This window comes from Andrographis paniculata, unplaced genomic scaffold, assembly GCF_009805555.1.
Source record: "Andrographis paniculata isolate CXL003 unplaced genomic scaffold, ASM980555v1 Contig51END, whole genome shotgun sequence".
NCBI classification, from domain to species: Eukaryota; Viridiplantae; Streptophyta; class Magnoliopsida; order Lamiales; family Acanthaceae; genus Andrographis; species Andrographis paniculata.
The window spans coordinates 3,422,290-3,440,684 of record NW_026137586.1 but is presented as its reverse complement, the minus strand read 5'-3'; the positions used below and the strand labels follow the sequence as shown (position 1 = coordinate 3,440,684).

General features: G+C 36.5%; 3 protein-coding genes and 1 non-coding gene across 5 annotated transcripts; 2 read left to right on the top strand and 2 right to left on the bottom strand.

Annotated features, from left to right (window-relative positions):
* Nucleotides 1-595: 595 nt before the first annotated feature.
* On the bottom strand, nt 596-5,460 carry LOC127253826 (protein PEP-RELATED DEVELOPMENT ARRESTED 1, chloroplastic). Of its 2 annotated transcripts, XR_007839344.1 has the most exons (11): nt 5,068-5,460; nt 4,819-4,974; nt 3,930-3,998; nt 3,641-3,811; nt 2,907-3,050; nt 2,664-2,819; nt 2,511-2,576; nt 2,268-2,327; nt 1,713-1,842; nt 841-986; nt 596-736 (listed from the first exon to the last, which is right to left on the bottom strand). XR_007839344.1 is itself a non-coding variant. In XM_051278599.1 (9 exons), the coding sequence occupies exons 1-9, from the start codon at nt 5,368-5,370 to the stop codon at nt 1,798-1,800; spliced, it is 1,170 nt and encodes a 389-aa protein (XP_051134556.1). In that variant the 5' UTR covers nt 5,371-5,460; the 3' UTR covers nt 1,504-1,797. The 2 variants fall into 2 exon arrangements, 1 of the variants encoding a protein (XP_051134556.1); XM_051278599.1 differs by lacking the exons at nt 596-736; nt 841-986 and having other exon boundaries at nt 1,504-1,842.
* Nucleotides 5,461-5,610: 150 nt separating this feature from the next.
* TRNAK-UUU (transfer RNA lysine (anticodon UUU)) lies at nt 5,611-5,683 on the bottom strand. The gene has a single exon. It is a non-coding gene; the product is annotated as a tRNA-Lys (tRNA).
* A 1,142-nt stretch (nt 5,684-6,825) lies between these two features.
* On the top strand, nt 6,826-9,898 carry LOC127253807 (protein FAR-RED IMPAIRED RESPONSE 1-like). Its single transcript, XM_051278582.1, has 5 exons — nt 6,826-7,109; nt 7,780-7,991; nt 8,340-9,119; nt 9,269-9,536; nt 9,622-9,898. The coding sequence occupies exons 3-5, from the start codon at nt 9,038-9,040 to the stop codon at nt 9,890-9,892; spliced, it is 621 nt and encodes a 206-aa protein (XP_051134539.1). The 5' UTR covers nt 6,826-7,109; nt 7,780-7,991; nt 8,340-9,037; the 3' UTR covers nt 9,893-9,898.
* On the top strand, nt 7,832-9,025 carry LOC127253568 (protein FAR1-RELATED SEQUENCE 5-like). The gene is made up of 3 exons (XM_051278218.1): nt 7,832-7,850; nt 8,340-8,728; nt 8,783-9,025. Exons 1-3 carry the CDS (start codon nt 7,832-7,834, stop codon nt 9,023-9,025), a joined length of 651 nt encoding a protein of 216 aa, XP_051134175.1.
* Nucleotides 9,899-18,395: the final 8,497 nt, after the last annotated feature.

The window sequence follows — 18,395 nt, the reverse complement described above, 5'->3', positions numbered from 1 at the left end:
CACAATCGACACTTTCGTGGGTTACCTTGTAGGACGACTTGAAGTTGGCGAAAGAGAGACTACGATCTAAGCCTACTTCATCGCTTGAGCAATTTTCTTTTAATTTTTTATATATATTTCTGTTATATATTCTTAATCTTTGATTTTTATCCGCATTAATTGTTTGGTTGAGAATTTGTACAAATTACTCTTACGGTTTAGGAAGATCGAGAATCACAATATATACATATAATGAATAGTTTTGGAATTCATGAAATACAAACAAGTTTCAAATGCTGGCTTGGGTTGGGTTGGCTGGCAATTGCCATGACTATGAGTCGTCATCATCCATCCATCATAAATAATCCTCAAGGAAAATTAAGCAGCTCACGTGGACCAACACCAACACCCAAATCCATCCATCACAGAGGAACGTATGTATATATTGACATGAAAATAATTAAGGCAATGAAGGAAGGCGACAACATGGTAGGGACAGACGTAATAATAACCAAGTGGGAAGGAAGATTAGAAGAAGAAGATACATAACATAACATATGATATGAATGTGCTGACCGAAGAAGAAGAAGAGTCAAGTGAAACACACATACTATACTTAGTATATTTATTTATTTTAGTGTGTGCAATACACGTACACATACATACATACATACATGTGGCTGGCTAGCTTTTTCTTACCTTTTTCTGGAAAAAGCCTTTTCTTTCTTGCACCTAGGTCCATGTGCTTCTCTCTCACCTTTTAGAACATCAACATAACTAATTAATTAATTAATTGCATACACATCCAATGTACTACTAATACTAATACTAATACTAATATAAGAACAGAAGAGTGACTACCATCCATGACCTCGCAACCTCGCTTTGTGTTTGTGTTTGTTGTGTGGTCCCACAGTGAAGGCAAGGCAGGTCCATTCCCACACATGGTTTGCTTTGGTTAATTAATTAATTTGCAATTAGGAAGGAATCCAGCCCACCCAGGGGCCCTGCCATCATTGCTCTGCTTGATTATCATCCACCATCATTAAAGGAGACTGACTACAGCTCAAAAATGTGAGTACTACTATTATTCAGCACAGCACCCATTTGGTTCATGATTGAAAGATTGGACTGGACTGGACTAGACTGGATTGGATTGGATGTTGCTTAATTATAATCCCTCAATTTGTTAACTGAATTGAAGGATTTGGAGCTATTCAATTCAATGGTGGAGGAGACAACCATCTATCTATGTAAGTTTGTTTTGAGGAGGAGCATAGATAGTTAGTGACAAACCATGTATGGTATTGGGTATGGAAGGGAAAGCAAACAGCTTGCAAAATAAACTACCCCCCCTAGTAAGAAACTAATAACAGGCAAGGCACTGAGATTGAAGAAATACAACTATCTCCCAGGACTAGATTAACAAAAAACACGACCACGATATATAATTAAGGAGGAAAGCCTGTGCCCAATTTTTGAACTAAAAATCTTTGATCGATCAAACTGATTTCATTCATGAAATTGATTTTACACATCATCACTCCACAGCATCAAACTTGAAGAAGATACATGGTCCATGATACATGCTTCATGATTCCCTCCCTCCCTATATGTGATTGAGTGATTCATCACCCTATCCCTATCCCTATCCCTATCCCTATCTATCTGTGCCAAGGACAGACAGAGAGACATGCAGGTAACATTACAGACATGTAAAATGGTTGACATACCTTTTTTTGGCAAGGAAAAGTAGAATCAGCATTTCGCTTGCCAAAATAAAATGGTTCCCTTTCCTTCCCTGCCTGCAGAGGAAATCTAGAATGCAATTTCTTCAAGTATTTGGAGTGTGTTGTGATGAACCTGTGATAAGACCAAGAATTAAATGGTTCAGCGCTGATCTTTTTTTACAGGGAAAAATCATCTGATATCAACTAGTAGGGACAAAACTATACTCAAGTAACAATCTTCAACATCACATGACAAACAAAATGGACTGGACTGGACTGGACTACAGCAGATTCTCAAAATGACTACCTGAACGCAACAATTAAAGCTAGTACAACAAGTTTCTAAGAGATGTTTCAGGGGTACGTACGGAATCCAAAGTGTAAGAAATTACAAGCATTTTTTAAAATACAAACGTAACAGCCATCTATGACAACCATACACTCACTTCACTCTCATCTAATTCATTTCTTACACACAACTAACTTGTGATTTCTTTATTGTGTTGTTTTGAGCTGAGAGATGGTAGTAAGTAGTAAGAAAGGGAGAGAGAGGCTCACCCATTCTAGATGCTGTGCCGTAATTCCAGGTACATTTCCTGCATATATGCCACCTAATACCTGATTTCCAAGCAATATAAGCAAAATATTCATGTCTCTTATAGAGAATCCAATAATTATGATATTCATCCATATAAGGACTTGGCGGGTCATACATAAGTTTATTCTTTTTTTCCTTTTACTAGGTGGATGCATTTTTATAAGAAACAAAGATATCAACATCTAAAGAATACCGTTTGTTACCTTAGAAACAGTTTCAAGAAACATTCCAGGACGCACAGGCAATGCCTTGCGGCCGCTAACGCTACCCTGGATATATCAAAACCTGAAGTCAAACTCATGCATCACATGGACCATGAAAATCCCATAAACTAAGAAGTAAATATCATAGCTCACCCTTCCCGCTATTCCCTCAGGAATATTTTCTGCTCTTACATCGTCTTTGCTCTCGGAACTTTCTGCACCTTCATCTTTTCCTTGCATGACAGTTTTTATCATGTCGCGCACTGTTTGCCCTGGTCTTAAGGCAACAAGTTTGGTCAAAAAGTTCACCTGTGAAATCAAAATAGATTTTAAAGTGAATGGGATTTGGAAACAGCTTCACAACAGATCGATAATGATGAACAGAAAACAGTGAACCTCCGATTCAGGAAGAGTGTTGAGACCACGATCATTTCTTTCATCCAGTATTCCACCTCCCATCATGTTCCTGGCCTCTTCTCTGATTAAAACAAGCCTCGCAAGTAGCTTCCGATCAGGAATGACGGGACGGGATTCCATTGTCTGCAGACAAGTTATTCAGGAAAGGCCCAGAGAGGAAGGAGCATGAAAATATTATGAATTGTATTTGTAGCTACTATCAACATTGTAATTTGTAACATGATTTTACAACTGAATCAATCCCTAGTCTTAAAACTTTGTCTTATTATCTAGAATCTAACTATGAATATCAAAGGACCAACTCTGTTTATCCAAACAATTTACAACACCATACAAGCTCAATCACAAAAATCATAAAATGTGTTTTTTCTATTTGTTCATAGTGAAATACAGGGTCCCACATCTCCTGTCCATGTTGCCACTTGCCAATTCAGTCTGTCGAAAGATTATACACTTTTATCACATTTTAAATTTCTTAATTTTAATTAAACTAATTAGTTATCTTAATCTATAATTATTTGTATTGTATTGTAATTAACTAATACATTTTTAAATTATTTACTTATTACTTCTAAAATTTCCCATATGCAGTGTACAAGACATGATACGTGGGACGGAAAAAATAGTTGATAAGGAAACAACCTGCTTAGGCACAATAATAAACCATGCATGAGAAAACAATGAAGCAAATTGACTAACTTCAAAGAGGCAACCTCAAGAAGATCATCAGCCTGGTTAGCTATTTGATTCAAATTTGCTCCTGGAAGATGAACTTTTGTGCCATTCCCCCCCTCAAAGACACCACCACCGGCAGCCACTCGCCTCAGCAATTCATGCCTGCTCTCTTTCTTCGGAGTTCTGCAAAGTAGGCCAATAACTTGAACCTGAGAACATGTCGAACAAAAGTTCCTTTCCATTAGCAAGAACTTTAGGAAAGGGATCTCATAGTGATTTGTCTTCTTCTTCTTTTAGGAAAAAAAAAAAGGTTGCTGAGTTTCTTACATGAGGGGGGCATTTTTTCGTGAGATGAGATAACACAGTCTCTTTAATCACCTCCAAGAGAGACTTCCTCTGAGAAGGAAATGATGAACATGTGAAGATAACCATGCTTGTGCAATTGACAGAGTGATCAATGGATGGAACAAAAAGAATGTTATTTACATGGACAAATGAAGCCCAACCAATGTTTCATGTCATAACACATAGCCCACTGCATAGTATCAGCAACAACAAGAGTCACAGAAACTACAGCCGAACTGCCAAAGCGAGCAAGAGTCCAATACTTCACATGTTATTTCTGTACATGCTAAAGCCCTAAAGCTCCATCCGTGCAATAAAATAGGTTTGGATTGACTAACGAAGTTCAGCCAAGAGTCAAAAGAACAATAGTTCCAAAGAATATCACACAATATTACCATTAAATGATCACTTTACCTAAAAACTTAAGCTGATACGGAGATGATATTCCAACACGCGCTCTCACTCTATGTGGCTATGTTTCCAATTGGGCGATCCCAATATGTGATGACATATTACATGGCTGCCTCGACTAAAACCTTAAGCTGATAAGGAGGGGCAACATTTTTATTTACTCATAATTTCAACAAAAACCGAATCTTGTGCTGAACCACAAAATTCAACATTGTCAAATATTGTGGTATTTACATGTGGATTTTTGTTGTTCAGGATATAATCACTCAACATATCAGCTCGCAAATATACACCGTAGTTCAACATGATTTTACAGTTCAGTATAAAACATTCAACAAATTAACACAACATTAGTCAATGCGTTTACATTGTTGGTGGATTTCTTATCTAGTTAACCAAAATAATATCGTTCACAATTTTGAAATGAATTAAGAGCACGATCCAAACACAATCCACTCACCTTATCATCCTGGTCCTTTTCAGCGAGATTTATCATGTAATCAAGAGCCATCATAAACCCTCCTTCCATTTCATCCACTCTTTTGCCAATCACTCCCTGTGCAGCCAATTGCACTGCTACCTCCTCAGATGCTTCATCCATATTCATGTCCGCTAACTGCACATATCAGCATCAGCCATCAGGGCATATCCACCTTAATAATCTAATAACAAAATACCGTGAAAGTAGGGATAATTTAACAAAACTTACAAGCGTGATCATTTCTTCGAAAACAGAGGTCACCTGCTCACCGCCTTTGAGCAGAGCTTCGTATTGAGCAGCATCCAAATTTTTATCTCCATTTCCCTTATCGTTCGAATCGTCGTTTGCGAAGAATCCCTCCATCGGGGAAACGGAAGCGTGAGTTGCGCAAAGGGGCAAACACCTATCCTTCGCGGAACTGGGTTTGAGGTTGAAAAGGTAGTGGCGCCTGGGAGAAACCGAATGATTTGTTGTTGAAATAGATGCTGACTGAAAGGTTAACGCAGGAATGGCGGCAGCTGCCATGGACATTGAAGGAGGACTGGAGGAGTGTCGTCTGCTGAAGGATGAAAGAAGAAAGGTGGAGATTACAATGTAGGACACAAATCGATGGCAAAATCATCCACTCTTTTTAAAAAACGTTACGTCTAATAATCGTTTGGAATTAACAAAACCTAAAAGCGTGTTCTGTGTCTGCGCTTTTTCGAGAAAACGTATAAGACGATGATTGGAATTGAATTACCAGGAGAAGAGAAAAATCAAAAACGGAAACGCCGTCTGTGGGAATCGAACCCACGACCACATGGTTAAAAGCCATGCGCTCTACCGGCTGAGCTAAGACGGCATTACATAAAACCGTTGCTAATTTTAATATTACTAATTTATTAATTTTAAATTTTAAATTATATTTTTTCTTCTTCATAATATTTTTGTATAATAATGATTTGATAATTATAACAATTATTGTTTAATAAAATATATATAATATATATGCCATTTGTTTATAAAATAAAAATTTTTATTATACAAATAAATAAAATTTTAAAAATATATATGTATATATAATATAAATTCATAATTTACATTTATGTTATTTTATTTATTACCTATCAAATCAATACATATCAAAATTCCTCAAATCCAAACCAAATCTACATACAAAAGAAACACAAAAATTCAAACCTATTTTAAAATTCAGATAAAAATCAAATCTAAGTTACTAGTAACTTAAACTTTTAAATTTACTAGTAAATCATGTTCTAGTTCAACTTGTTCGGATAGTTTCTATAAGTTACTACCTCCGTTCCATATCTATATATTCATTTGTTTTTTACATGGAGTTTTAGAAATATTAGTATTATATTGGGATAAAGTATAAATAAAAGTAAAAAGACTAAATTAACTCTATTAGTATTATATGATATAAATGTAATGACATTTGTGTAATATATTATAACTTGGAAGGGTATTTATAATATTAAGTAGATGGTAAAATTACTAAAAAAAATAAAAATGAAATGGATACTTTGTTATGGGATGGAACAAAATGGAAAAATGAACCCTTTGTTAAGGGATAGATGAAGTATTTTTTATTACATTCAATGAGAAATATTTTTATCATATTTTTTACTCTATGTTTGGTTATTGAGGAGGGATTTATTAATTCTTGAGTATGATAGGTATCGTGGTGTTGACATTTATCAGTTATTAATGTTGTGTTCTTGGATTTTACTACAAATTTTTACTACTCGTATTACTTATATATATATATTATACTACAAATTTTACATTCAAAACATCGCATTAACCTCTATTTATATTAAATCAAACAAACTATTCAAATTCAAATATTTACTATTCAAAAATCAAAATCCAAAACTTCAGCCATCCATGAACCTTTTGTGTGGTGTTGGATAACCCACTTGTTATAATCAATTATATGGTTGAAATTCTGGCCAAAACTTGTGCAATATCCATTCACTTGATGATGTTCTCATGTAGCATTAGATTATTTTTTACCAATGATGATCGTCTATTTCGTAACACCACTCATTCAATTAGCAAGAGAGAAGGCGATGATTAATGTGAACTTTCGTAAAAGCCATTGTCAGTGCAGACGAAGCATTTCTACTTGAACCTCTTGGCCACGAGGTTCGGCCGTATGCTGATCAGCTGAGGCGACAATTATTGCATAATAGCCACTCTACAGACAGTGCAGGCTGTTCCAAATCCTCAGCGGCTTTGAGGAAGACCTCCCTTTCGAATTCTAGGTTTTGGAGATTCTTGTCATTTTAAAATAAAATGTCAATATATACTTATAATTGATTTTCTACATGTTTCCAAGCATAACTTTCTAATGTAATTACGAATCATGATATGAGATAATACTTCATTTGTGCTTGTTAATATGTGTGGTTGAGTTTATTTATAAATACTAGGCCATTATCACTTAAAAAAAAAAAAAAAAAGAAAAAGAACTTACCTTTTGTAGCGACTTTACTGTAACAATAAATTTATAAAAAAAATAATTTTAGTTACGAAATTTGTCGTGATAATTTTTTTTTATTTGGTCAAATTTACATTTTTATTTGTTTTAATAATTTATTAATAACAATTATAATTATTACGAAATATCGTCCTAAATATATTTGTTAAGCATGTTACTCGGTAACCAAAAAAAATAATTAATTGTAACAACCGTAACAAATTATCTGTGACAAATAATGTTATTAGTTACCAAATTTATAGTAACAAAAAATTTTATGATTACAAAAAGGGGTGGGATTACACGCTGAAAATTAAGCATCAACATTGTGCTGATTGCATATTAGCCATTGGATTAACTTTAATCCAATGGTAATTAATGGTGTAATTGTAATTTTAATAACCCTAATTTATATAATTACATCAAACCTCACCCTCATTTGCTCTTTCACGCAGCAATCGTGGGGAGAAACGCCATCCTACATTCTTCACTCTTCTTCATTCTTCAATGGCTGATATCGACGAAGGTGAGCAGAATCAATTTTCCATTATTCCAACCACATTCAATCGCTTAGCAAGCAATTGAGACATCGAAGAGTTTGCAATTTCAGATGACCCAGCGCCTTCGCCAATACCAAACGCGCCATAACGAGAAATCGCTCAATCGCGTAAGTTACCCATCGAAAATTGACTTGAAATCGTGAATATTGTAACTTTTTGTGATCGATTTCATTGAAATTACGCGATTTTGTTTAGCGGTTTGGAATTTTGTAAATAACCTTTAGCATTCGCAATTCAATCAGAGCCTTCAAACTACTACTAAAAATAAAATGTAGCATCAGTATTGATATGTGATTGTATTTCCATATGAAGAGAACAATATCTCATTTTAATTACCAGCATGATATGTGATTGTATTTGATACAGATATCAACATCTTGCCATTTATCGTAAAGCATATTGAAATATGGTGGTCAACATTTTGATTAACATAATCTAGCATTATATATGTGCAGAATTTATAGATTGGCATGCTATGGAGTTTACAAAACCGGATGATGCATACAATTTCTATTGTGAGTATGCACACAATATGGGCTTTTCAGTGAGGATAAAAATGCAGAAAAAGTTCAAAAAGGACCCGCAACAGATACAATGCATGGAGTATTGTTGTAATAAAGCAGGATTCAAAGAGGGTAGCAATGTGAAACCAAATCAGATTCATCCAAACAAAAGCAGCGAGTCAGAAAGGATAAAGATCATGCATCGTAGTCATGAAACGAGAACAGACTGTAATTCAAAGATACGGCTTCAGTTTGACAAGGAGAATGCAAAGTACAAAGTGACATACTTTGAAGACAACCACAATCATGATCTACATCCTCCAAAACACAAGCACATGCTTGTATCCAATCGTAGGATTGATTAATCACATTTAATCATTGCGAATATAAATCAGGAAGCTGGACTACCAATCAGATCATCGTACGATTTGATGAAAATAGCCGCTGGAGGAAAGGAAAATGTGGGGTTTTTTAAGTTGGACCTGAAGAATCACATGAAGAAAAGAAGGAAAGAAATTTTCAAGGAGGACGAAGCAAATGCATTACTGCAGTATTTTGGCCAAAGATCGGTGGATAATCCCTTATTCTTTTATGAAATTGAAGTCGATTATGAAGATAAGATTGCTAATATATTATGATCAGATGCAAAAATGAGGGAAGACTACGCATTGTTTAGGGATTCTATTACGTTTGATACCACATACCAAACAAATAAGAACCACATACCACTAGGTAAACATAGTCAGCATTTCATTTCATTTCAATTAACCAGCATTTCATCGTCAATTAGTCAGCATTGTGAATACTGTCTGTCAGCATCTTTATACATCTCACACAATGTCTTATGTATATATATGATCCTAACAATATTTTATATTCAGGTGTTTTCGTGGGATTTAATAACCACCGCCAAACATCTATATTTGGGGCAGCATTGTTGTACGAGGAAACACAAGATTCATTCAAGTGGGTTTTCAATACCTTCCTAAAGTGTATGGGTGGACAAGCACCGAAAACCATTTTTTCGGATCAAGATTTGGCTATGGCTCCAGCACTAAGAGAGACAATGCCAACGACATACCATGCTCTGTGCACATGGCATATTGTACAAAATGCCAAAAAAAATCTCAGTGCTCTTTACACTACAAGGTATGTTGGAATTCTTACAGCTAAATGATGAATTTGAGGGTCGAAGACACCAATTACAACTACTCTACTTGCATTGTACACACAGGTTTGCTGAGATGTTTCAACATATTCTCTACGGGGTACAAGATGAAAATCAATTCAGCCTCAAGTGGGAGTATATGTTGCAGGCATGCTTTCCCAAAGGGCCTCATAAGTGGCTATTGAATATTTATTCATTGAGACAACAATGGTCTTCGGCTTGGACAAGACAACACTTTACTGCAAGGATGAGAACAACACAACTGAGCGAATCACTTAACTTCTCACTGAAAATGTTAGAAAAGGCAACCTACAAGCCCTTAAGCTTTAGCAACTGAACATTATTCTTTACTTGCATCGTCTGCTGAAATCAATGGATTAGAATGCTGAGTTTGTTCTTTGTATATTATGTTTATTGAACATGAGTATGCTGAACAGGTTTTTACAACCGGACAATAATATTGTTCAATTTCTTCATCAATTTCAACGAGTGGTGGAGAATCATAGGGAAAAAGAGGAACAACAAGATTTCTTCGCACGGGACAGACGGTTGGCTACAAGTCAAATGTTCAACCCATTGATAAAATCTGCAGCTATGTTCTACACACCGAATGTCTTTCAATGGTTTCTAGAGCAACACCAAAGATCCTTTGGATTCATAATAAAATGCTTAGATGAAAAGACAACATATCTTGTATATAATATGGAGAAGACAAGCGATCAATATCTTGTGCGTGCCAATATTCAAGAGTCTTTAATTGAGTGCACGTGCAATATGTGGAAAAATACTGGAATGTTGTGTTGTCATTCAATAAGCACGATGGATTTATTAGTCGAAACAGGGTGTGCACAGTTCAAAAACATCCTAGACAAATACATATTGAATCGATGGAGAAAAGATGCTAGGAGGATGTTACAGCATCACCTCGCAAGCTTAACATCTAATCGGGAGGAAATGGATTTTTCAGAAAGATACAAATCATTGTGCCACTTGTTCATGAATTCTGCAAAGTTAATAGCATCTGAGGCGAAGAATTACAGTTCATTCTTACATAAATCCAATGAATTGCTTCGCAATACAGTTGCATGCCCAAATCTGTATGGAGGAAACTGACGGATGAAAAAAACAGTTACGTTTTGTATATATTTTATATTCATTGAAATATATATGATATTAAACTAATCAATTCTTCATGCTACAGGAGAAGTGCGTAATACAACCACTGCAGGCCATTTAATATTGAAGCCAAGAGACAACCCAAAAGGAAGAATTAAAATAAAGGTGTCAATCAGCAACTATGAGAGACAAAAGAAGCATCGAAGGATAAATAAAAGAGATAACCACCGGGATAAATGTAAGGAAATTGATTTTTTGCCAGTTCATACATGATTTATTACGAAAGTATTGTGAATAATTGACGCTAAGTACTTACATATACAAGACCATGGATTTTGTCAAATAACAATAAGCATCATCCTGAGTACCAATAAGCATTTTCTACAAATCTATCAGCATATATATACACGAAGCCAATCATTTTACTATGTACCGGTCAACATCTTCTGATTTAACATCGAGCAGCCTGAGTATTAAGCATGAATTTATGCAAAAAATACAATTTTTGCCAGCATATATATATACACTCAATTTTTGCCAACATATATATACACTCAATTTTTGCCTTGCCCACGACCTTGTCCTCGACCACGCCCTCGCCCTCGCCCTCGACCTTGCCCTTGCACACTAACACATTTTCGTGCAGCCATCTTAATACGACCCTTCAACGGTTGCGCATCAGCTTTTTCATCTTCAGCGCATGCAATCTCAGCACCAGAAGCAAGCAATGACCTCTCTTTTACATCCCTAATATTACGATTCTCCTCCTGCAATAAGATTTGTACATAATACCTTTTTCGCAATCTATCCAAAAATTCACGTCTGGCAATTTGCTCACAAACCTGCCCAGTCAAGTCAATGGGCCAGTTTTCCATGTAGAACATAGTGAAAACACCACAACTGTGGATATCCGGCTGCATAACATGGGGTGGCAACTCAACTGTATAATGGGCATCCCACCGTGGGTCGGGAAATAATATCCTTGCAACCCGTCGGAAATACCCAAAAAGTCGATCAAAAACCACTGAGTTCGAATTCCATCCATCAACAACATTTAAGCTATTGAAATACAAAAATTTTCTTATGAAGAATGGACACGGAAAACCACACCCAGTGGTTCAAACGACATAATGGGAAAAAGAACTGCAATAATATACACAAAACCAACTTAGCATATCATAAAGCATCATATCATCATCTCAGCTTGTTAAACTCAGCATTCCATATATACATAAAAAAACTCTCACATTGTCAGCCTTTAAGCATTCGATCCGATCGTTGTCAAGGTATTTTATGTCCAATTGTCGTTCCCATTCCTTCACCAGTTCATTATTCTCGATCTCAACGCGCACCATATACTAGATGCATAGAAAAATATAGCATCAGTTAAGGTTTGCCATAAGCATAAAATACTCAACGAGTTAGCATTATATATGATCAATAATTATCGTCGATACATATTTTATGCACATGTAAATATATACTCACAGCCACGTTGGATGATACAGAAAACTTGGGCATTGGAACACCGTTGTGCTTGTTTTCTCTTAAAGCTGATCTATTCAGAAAGGTACCAAATGCATCAACCACGTTGCTTGCAACGTCGGATGATGGACATAAACTCTAGATATCATGCTTGAATATCATAGTGACTCCATCCGAAAAAATAATATCTCCCAAGTCAGCCACTGATGCGCGCTGTAAATAAAATGCCCACTTGACAGTCCTCTCTTCCTCCTCACTCAACTTGAACACATCAAAAATACTGGAGGAAGTTTCATAGGGAGAACAGAAAACTTTCGATGGCAATCGATCGCGATGAACCTTAATTTCTTTTGTCTGGAGCTGGGGAAGGGAGGACATTGGAGAGTGGATGTTTTCTCGTTTAGTTGACTCATATAAAACAATTTCCTGCCAAATAAATTCATTAGTCTTAAAAAAGGTTTCATATATGCAATTATAAACAAAGCTAAAAGGCAATATATAATTAGTTATACCTTGCAAGTACTCAGCGTAATTTTGGTTGGCGAATCTTCCTTTATAGTTCTGACAGCATTCTCAAAATCCTATGTTAACCCAAGTGAAAAAAGACTCATTGGGTTAACATCAATTTTTGCATCGCATTTTTGTTTCTTTGTAGGAGGTTCACAATCCGCTCCCTCAGTTTGCATTTGCTGCTATAACAATGTTCAACAATATATTCTTAATTAATTCAAAATATAGATGATATAATGGTTATCTAGCAATGATCAATTACAAATACCTGTTCAGTAGTTTTTTCATCATGGGCAAGTTCCTCCTCCAGAGGCAAATCGCACCCAAGAAATTCCTGTGATAATAATCAGGATTAAAGTTTGTATACATTGCAATTGTACAAGAAAAGCAATTGATATTATATAACATAACAAGATGAAAACTACAATCTTATACAACTTAAATCACCTTCTCTACATTCTGTCCATGAAGACCTTCATCTTCATTGACAGCTTCCTCCGGCCGGGGCAAATCACACTAAAAAAATTCCTATACAATATTTAAGATTAAGGCTTATATACACTGCAATTGTATAAGAAAAGCAATGGATATACTACAGATCAACTCATAACATTGAAATCACTAACATTTTTTTCAGAAAATTTTCTGCCATCAGCAGTGTCATCTTCATGGCCCTCACACTTCTTCTTGTATTCTTTCTTTAAATTGCGGAGTTTTTTGGACACCCGCATAATCTCATTCTTGTACCACTGTATCAAGGAATCAAGACAGCAATCCAAAATCACTATTTTAGCACTTCAGCAAGTATTACTTAACATACCATATTGGAACAATCAACAGAAACAAACAAACAATATGTAATCATCCTACTCTGTATTAGTTAATGCATCAAATCCAGCATCTCAGAGATATTAATCCAGTATATCAACAACTGTTGATTAACATATCACAGTGGACCACTCAATATGAAAAACAAACATGTATACTATCCTGCTCTGTATCAGCTAATACATCAAAATCCAGCACTTCGGAGATATTAATCCAGCATATCAACAAAGATTGCTTAGCATATCAATAAGTATTGCTTATACCACAGTGGAGAAACCAGCGGGAAAAAACAAACAATATGTATACCATCCTCCCCTGTACTAGTTAATGCATCAAATCTAGCATTTCAGAGATGTTAACTCATTATATCAACAAGTATTGCTTTACATATCACAGTGGAACAATCAGCACGGCAAATAAACCATGAACTCGGCGTATCCAAAGTACATATTTTAAACTGGATGACAAAATCTAACCTTTGCAGATCGAACTTTTTGAGGGCCGAATAGCTTGACAACATCTTCCAATGTTATTTTTCTCTTGAGATGACATGAAAAAAAGCGCACACCGCATTTCTCGTTGTGGAACTTATCAAAAAACATATGCTGAAAATAAAAAAATAGCATATTACACAATGAGAACAATAAAACAGAAAAGAAAACAAAGTGATCACGATATTTTAATTTACCATTAAGCAATGCATGTCCCCAGATGGCCTTCCACTGACCAAAGCTTTTTTCTTGAATTTCTTAGACATTGTATCCAGACCCTCCACAATCTTATCCCGAACAAAACCAGCCCAATTAAACTCATTTGTCAATTCCTTCGACTCAAGGAACTGGAATATGCGATGATTAATCTTCGCATTTGATATGGGCATAAGCAAGACACACATGCAATACATTACATATATCCGCCAAAAATTAACATCACTTCTTAGTCTACTACTATCTAGTAACTCCTTTAACGAAGACTCAACTATATGTTTTTTATCCGTTCCTATGAGTTTCATATCTAAACTAAATCTATCAGCAAAATTGTAAAAAGAATCAGACTCGTACAGTGAAATAGGTTCCTTATTTTTGCCATATGGCAGCCCATAGACAACACCAACATCCCGATTGGTAATATACCACTTATTCCCATTAGATAAATGAAAGCACTCGCTATCAGGGTCCCAATAACTCAATAATTTCATGATAGGACCCACGGGAATAGCCATTGGCTTCACATGGAACAATCCTTTGAAAGGGCTAGTTTGAATATACCTCCGAATCGAATCTCGACAGGGTTTCTGTAAAGATTCATTGAGATGGGCGACCTTCCTCGGAACGCAAGGCAGTTGAATGATAGGATCCTTTGACATTGTTGATTTCTTTCGAAGAGTTGCGATTAATGGGACTAGGGCTTTTCCAAAACTACAACAACAAGAACAACGATTTCACTTGGGTAACATGGAAGGAGAGAAACATTTAACGAACGATTAAACTTTCAATACTTACCGAATCTTGGGAGCAACCGGTGATGATGAAATCAAGAACCTCGAGCGCGTCTGTGTCATCGAATAGGAACGAGGCAGTGGGATGAAGAAGTTGAAGACGAAGAATTGAAGTTGCAAACAGATTGATGACAATGTAGGATCGAGAGAACGAGTTTGATGAAGAATGCGCATCGAAGAAGAATGATTCGTACGAATAGAATAAGCATAAACCCTTGTACCCTTATTCTCCCTTATTCTGAAATTACCATACAGCCCCTATTTAATCTCAACCATTAAAATCTAATCTATTATGATGTGTGGCTCATATTTTATCAGCATGGTGCTGATGGTATCCATACCCTTACAGAAATTTATTGTAATAATTGCATAAATTTATGTAATTTTATACTAAAAATAAGTATAAAACAATTACATTAGCAAATACTAAAATTAATTATAACTATTAATTTTTAAATAAAGAAAAATGTACTTTAAAAAAATTAAATAAAATCACAAATGTTCAATCTATTTTAACCCCATAAAAATTGCTAACCCCCTTCTCCTTTCCCCCTCACCCCGCCGGTTGCCTCATCGCCGCTGTCCCCAACTCCAACCGGCATTGTCATCCACCAGCCACCCTGCGGCCACTGCCGTCTTTTCTCTCCAACTTCCAGCGGCGTCACCTAACCTCTGCCATCGACCCAACCTCCCCGTCGCCGCCCATAGTTGCGAACTGTCGACATCTTTGTCCATCACGTCTGCCGCCAAGTTCAATCATTGTCCACTGCACCGGTCCGATCTTCCTCTATTTTTCTTCCCACAGTTGATTTGACCTTCTCCTTCCAAATCCCTGAATTGTGTTGCACAAATCCACCGTCGGCTTCCATTATTGATGATGGCTTCTTTCTTGTTGTTGGGTTTGGGTTTCTCCTATGTGTTGGAGGCCCAACAATTCAAGTTAGCCCAAGAAGAATTAAAACCCCACTTTTTTTCAATTGTTGGCCTAGCCGCCTTAGTTGGGAGATGGGTCAATTGGGTGTAGAGATTGAGAGAGATTGAGAGAGAAAATTGTTATCCACGCACGTGAGAGAATCGGCAAGTAAGAGATAATTTCAACTCGGTTCCGATCAACGGTCTCGTCATCTTCGGATGTTCCTTTTGGTATCGTTGATTTCTCCTTATTTGTTTGGATTCGATTTTGAATCTTATTGGTTGGGGATTGGAATGAGTTGTTTGTAGTTGGGAGATCTCTTGTGATTGGGGTTCGATTCTTGTATTTGGGTGTGGAGGTTGATAGCCCTTTTGATTGTGGTTATCTTTTGATTGTACGAACCTTTTGAGATAGTGGATTTTGCCTTGGGTCGGGTGATAGGCCTCGTGGTTTTTATCCCTCACTTTGAAGGAGTTTTCCACGTTAAAAGTTCCGGTGTCTCGTATTGTTATTTCCGTTTTTATTGGTGGTTGTCATTCATCTTCTTTTGGTAGAAAAAATAATTGATTGAAGGCAAAGATTTTGGTGGAACAGTTTGAATACACTGCTTGGGCGTGACCACGCTTATGGAGTACGTCGAATCTAATTTTGGTTTGCATTTTGGCCTTCTTCTGGTATTCTTCCAACATAAAGTGGTTTCAGAGCAAGGTTGTTTAGGAGTGTTATTTACCATTGAAAGATGGATGTGAACTTGGGAAGAATGATTTGCTTAGATAGAACAAATTATCATGTTTGGAAAGGAAATATAACTGATCTTCTATATGTGAAGAAGTTACACGGGCCAGTGTTTTCTGCGGCAAAGCCTGAAGTTGAAACTAGTGATGCGGATTGGGAATTGGAGCATCGATAAATATGTGGTTTCATAAGGCAATGGGTAGAAGACAATGTTTTGAATCACATTGTGAATGAGACCAATGCCAAAACATTGTGGGACAAGCTGGAAAGCTTATATGCTTCAAAGACTGGCAACAATAAGTTGTTTCTACTCAAGGAGGCTATGCGTTTGAGTTATCATGAGAGCAAGTCTATTTTCGATCACATAAATGAGTTTCAAGGATGTTTTGATCAGCTGTCAGGCATGGGAGTGAAGTTTGATGATGAGGTACTTGGTTTGTGGCTACTTAATACTCTTCCAGATTCATGGGAAGGTTTCAGAGTCTCTTTGCCTAATTCTGCGCCCGATGGGATAGTCACTTTGGAGTTTATCAAAAGTGCTATTTTGAATGAAGAGGTGAGGAGGAAGACTCTTGGCACTTCATCTTCTCATTCGGAGATCCTTGTTACGAATAATAGGGAGAGAAGTTGGAACATAGGCCGAGATCATGGGAATCGAGAAAAGAGTCGAGGAAGAAGTAAGTCAAAGCCAAAATACAAAGACCTTGAGTGTCATTATTGTGGCAAACGGGGACACATCAAAAGATATTGTTTCAAGTTGGAAAAGGAGTAGAAAGGGAAAGACAACAAGTATGAGCATAAAGATGATAATAGGAGCAATGATCGTGTGAATACAACAATGTCGGAGGATCTCGTTATTGTGTATGAGGAAGAGGGAGTTCATCTTACCCAAAATGAGACTAGTTGGGTTGTGGATAGTGGAGCTGCATTCCATGTGACTATTAATAGGGATTTCTTTACATCATATACTCCGGGAGACTTTGGAGTCTTGAAGATTGGAAATGATGGCTTGGAGAAAGTAGTAGGCACATGAACAGTGTGTTTGGATACCAGTAGTGGCTACACACTAGTGCTGAAGGATATGAGGCATGCTCTCGATGTTCGACTAAATCTAGTCTCCACTGGCAGGTTGGATGATGATGGATATTCTTGCTATTTCGGTGATGGAAAATGGAAGATTACCAAAGGTTCTATGGTAATTGCTCAGGGTAAGAAAAAGTCTAGTTTATATTGGTTTCATGCTATTATTTCTGCGAATGGTGTTAATGCAGTTCAGAATGGGAGTTCTTCGAGCTTATGGCATAGGAGATTGAGTCACATTAGTGAAAAAGGACTCGATACTTTGGCGAAAAAGAATCTACTCCCTGGTATGACATTTGTTCAACTGGATAAGTGTAAAAATTGCCTTGTGGGAAAGCAAAGACGGGTTTCTTTTGTTCATCACCCTCCTACGAGAAAAAGAGATATTCTTGAATTGATCCATTCGGATGTGTGCGGTCCTTTGAAGGTAAAGTCTTTTGGAGGTGCAGTTTATTTTGTTACCTTCATTGATGATCACTCAAGAAAATTATGGGTTCGAGTGTTGAAATCGAAAGATCAGGTTCTTGATGTTTTTGTTGAGTTTCATGTTTCTGTTGAGAGAGAAATAGGTAAGAAATTGAAGTGCATCAGGACCGATAATGGAGGTGAATATCGTGGACCGTTTGATGCTTATTTTCGAAAGCATAGTATTCGACATCAGAAGACGCCTCCTAA

What these genes read in the sequence shown, in the direction of transcription:
- LOC127253826 (XM_051278599.1), bottom strand. Translation starts at nt 5,370, where the DNA reads ATGTCCATGGCAGCTGCCGCCATTCCTGCGTTAACCTTTCAGTCAGCA. An exon ending in AAAAGGACCAGGATGATAAG is followed by an intron (nt 3,999 to 4,818) that starts GTGAGTGGATTG and finishes TTTCCTTCTCAG; the next exon opens with AGGAAGTCTCTCTTGGAGGT. An exon ending in CGAAAAAATGCCCCCCTCAT is followed by an intron (nt 3,812 to 3,929) that starts GTAAGAAACTCA and finishes ACATGTTCTCAG; the next exon opens with GTTCAAGTTATTGGCCTACT.
- LOC127253807 (XM_051278582.1), top strand. Translation starts at nt 9,038, where the DNA reads ATGAGGGAAGACTACGCATTGTTTAGGGATTCTATTACGTTTGATACC. An exon ending in TAAGAACCACATACCACTAG is followed by an intron (nt 9,120 to 9,268) that starts GTAAACATAGTC and finishes TTTTATATTCAG; the next exon opens with GTGTTTTCGTGGGATTTAAT. An exon ending in AGTGCTCTTTACACTACAAG is followed by an intron (nt 9,537 to 9,621) that starts GTATGTTGGAAT and finishes TTGTACACACAG; the next exon opens with GTTTGCTGAGATGTTTCAAC.
- LOC127253568 (XM_051278218.1), top strand. An exon ending in CAAAACACAAGCACATGCTT is followed by an intron (nt 8,729 to 8,782) that starts GTATCCAATCGT and finishes AATATAAATCAG; the next exon opens with GAAGCTGGACTACCAATCAG.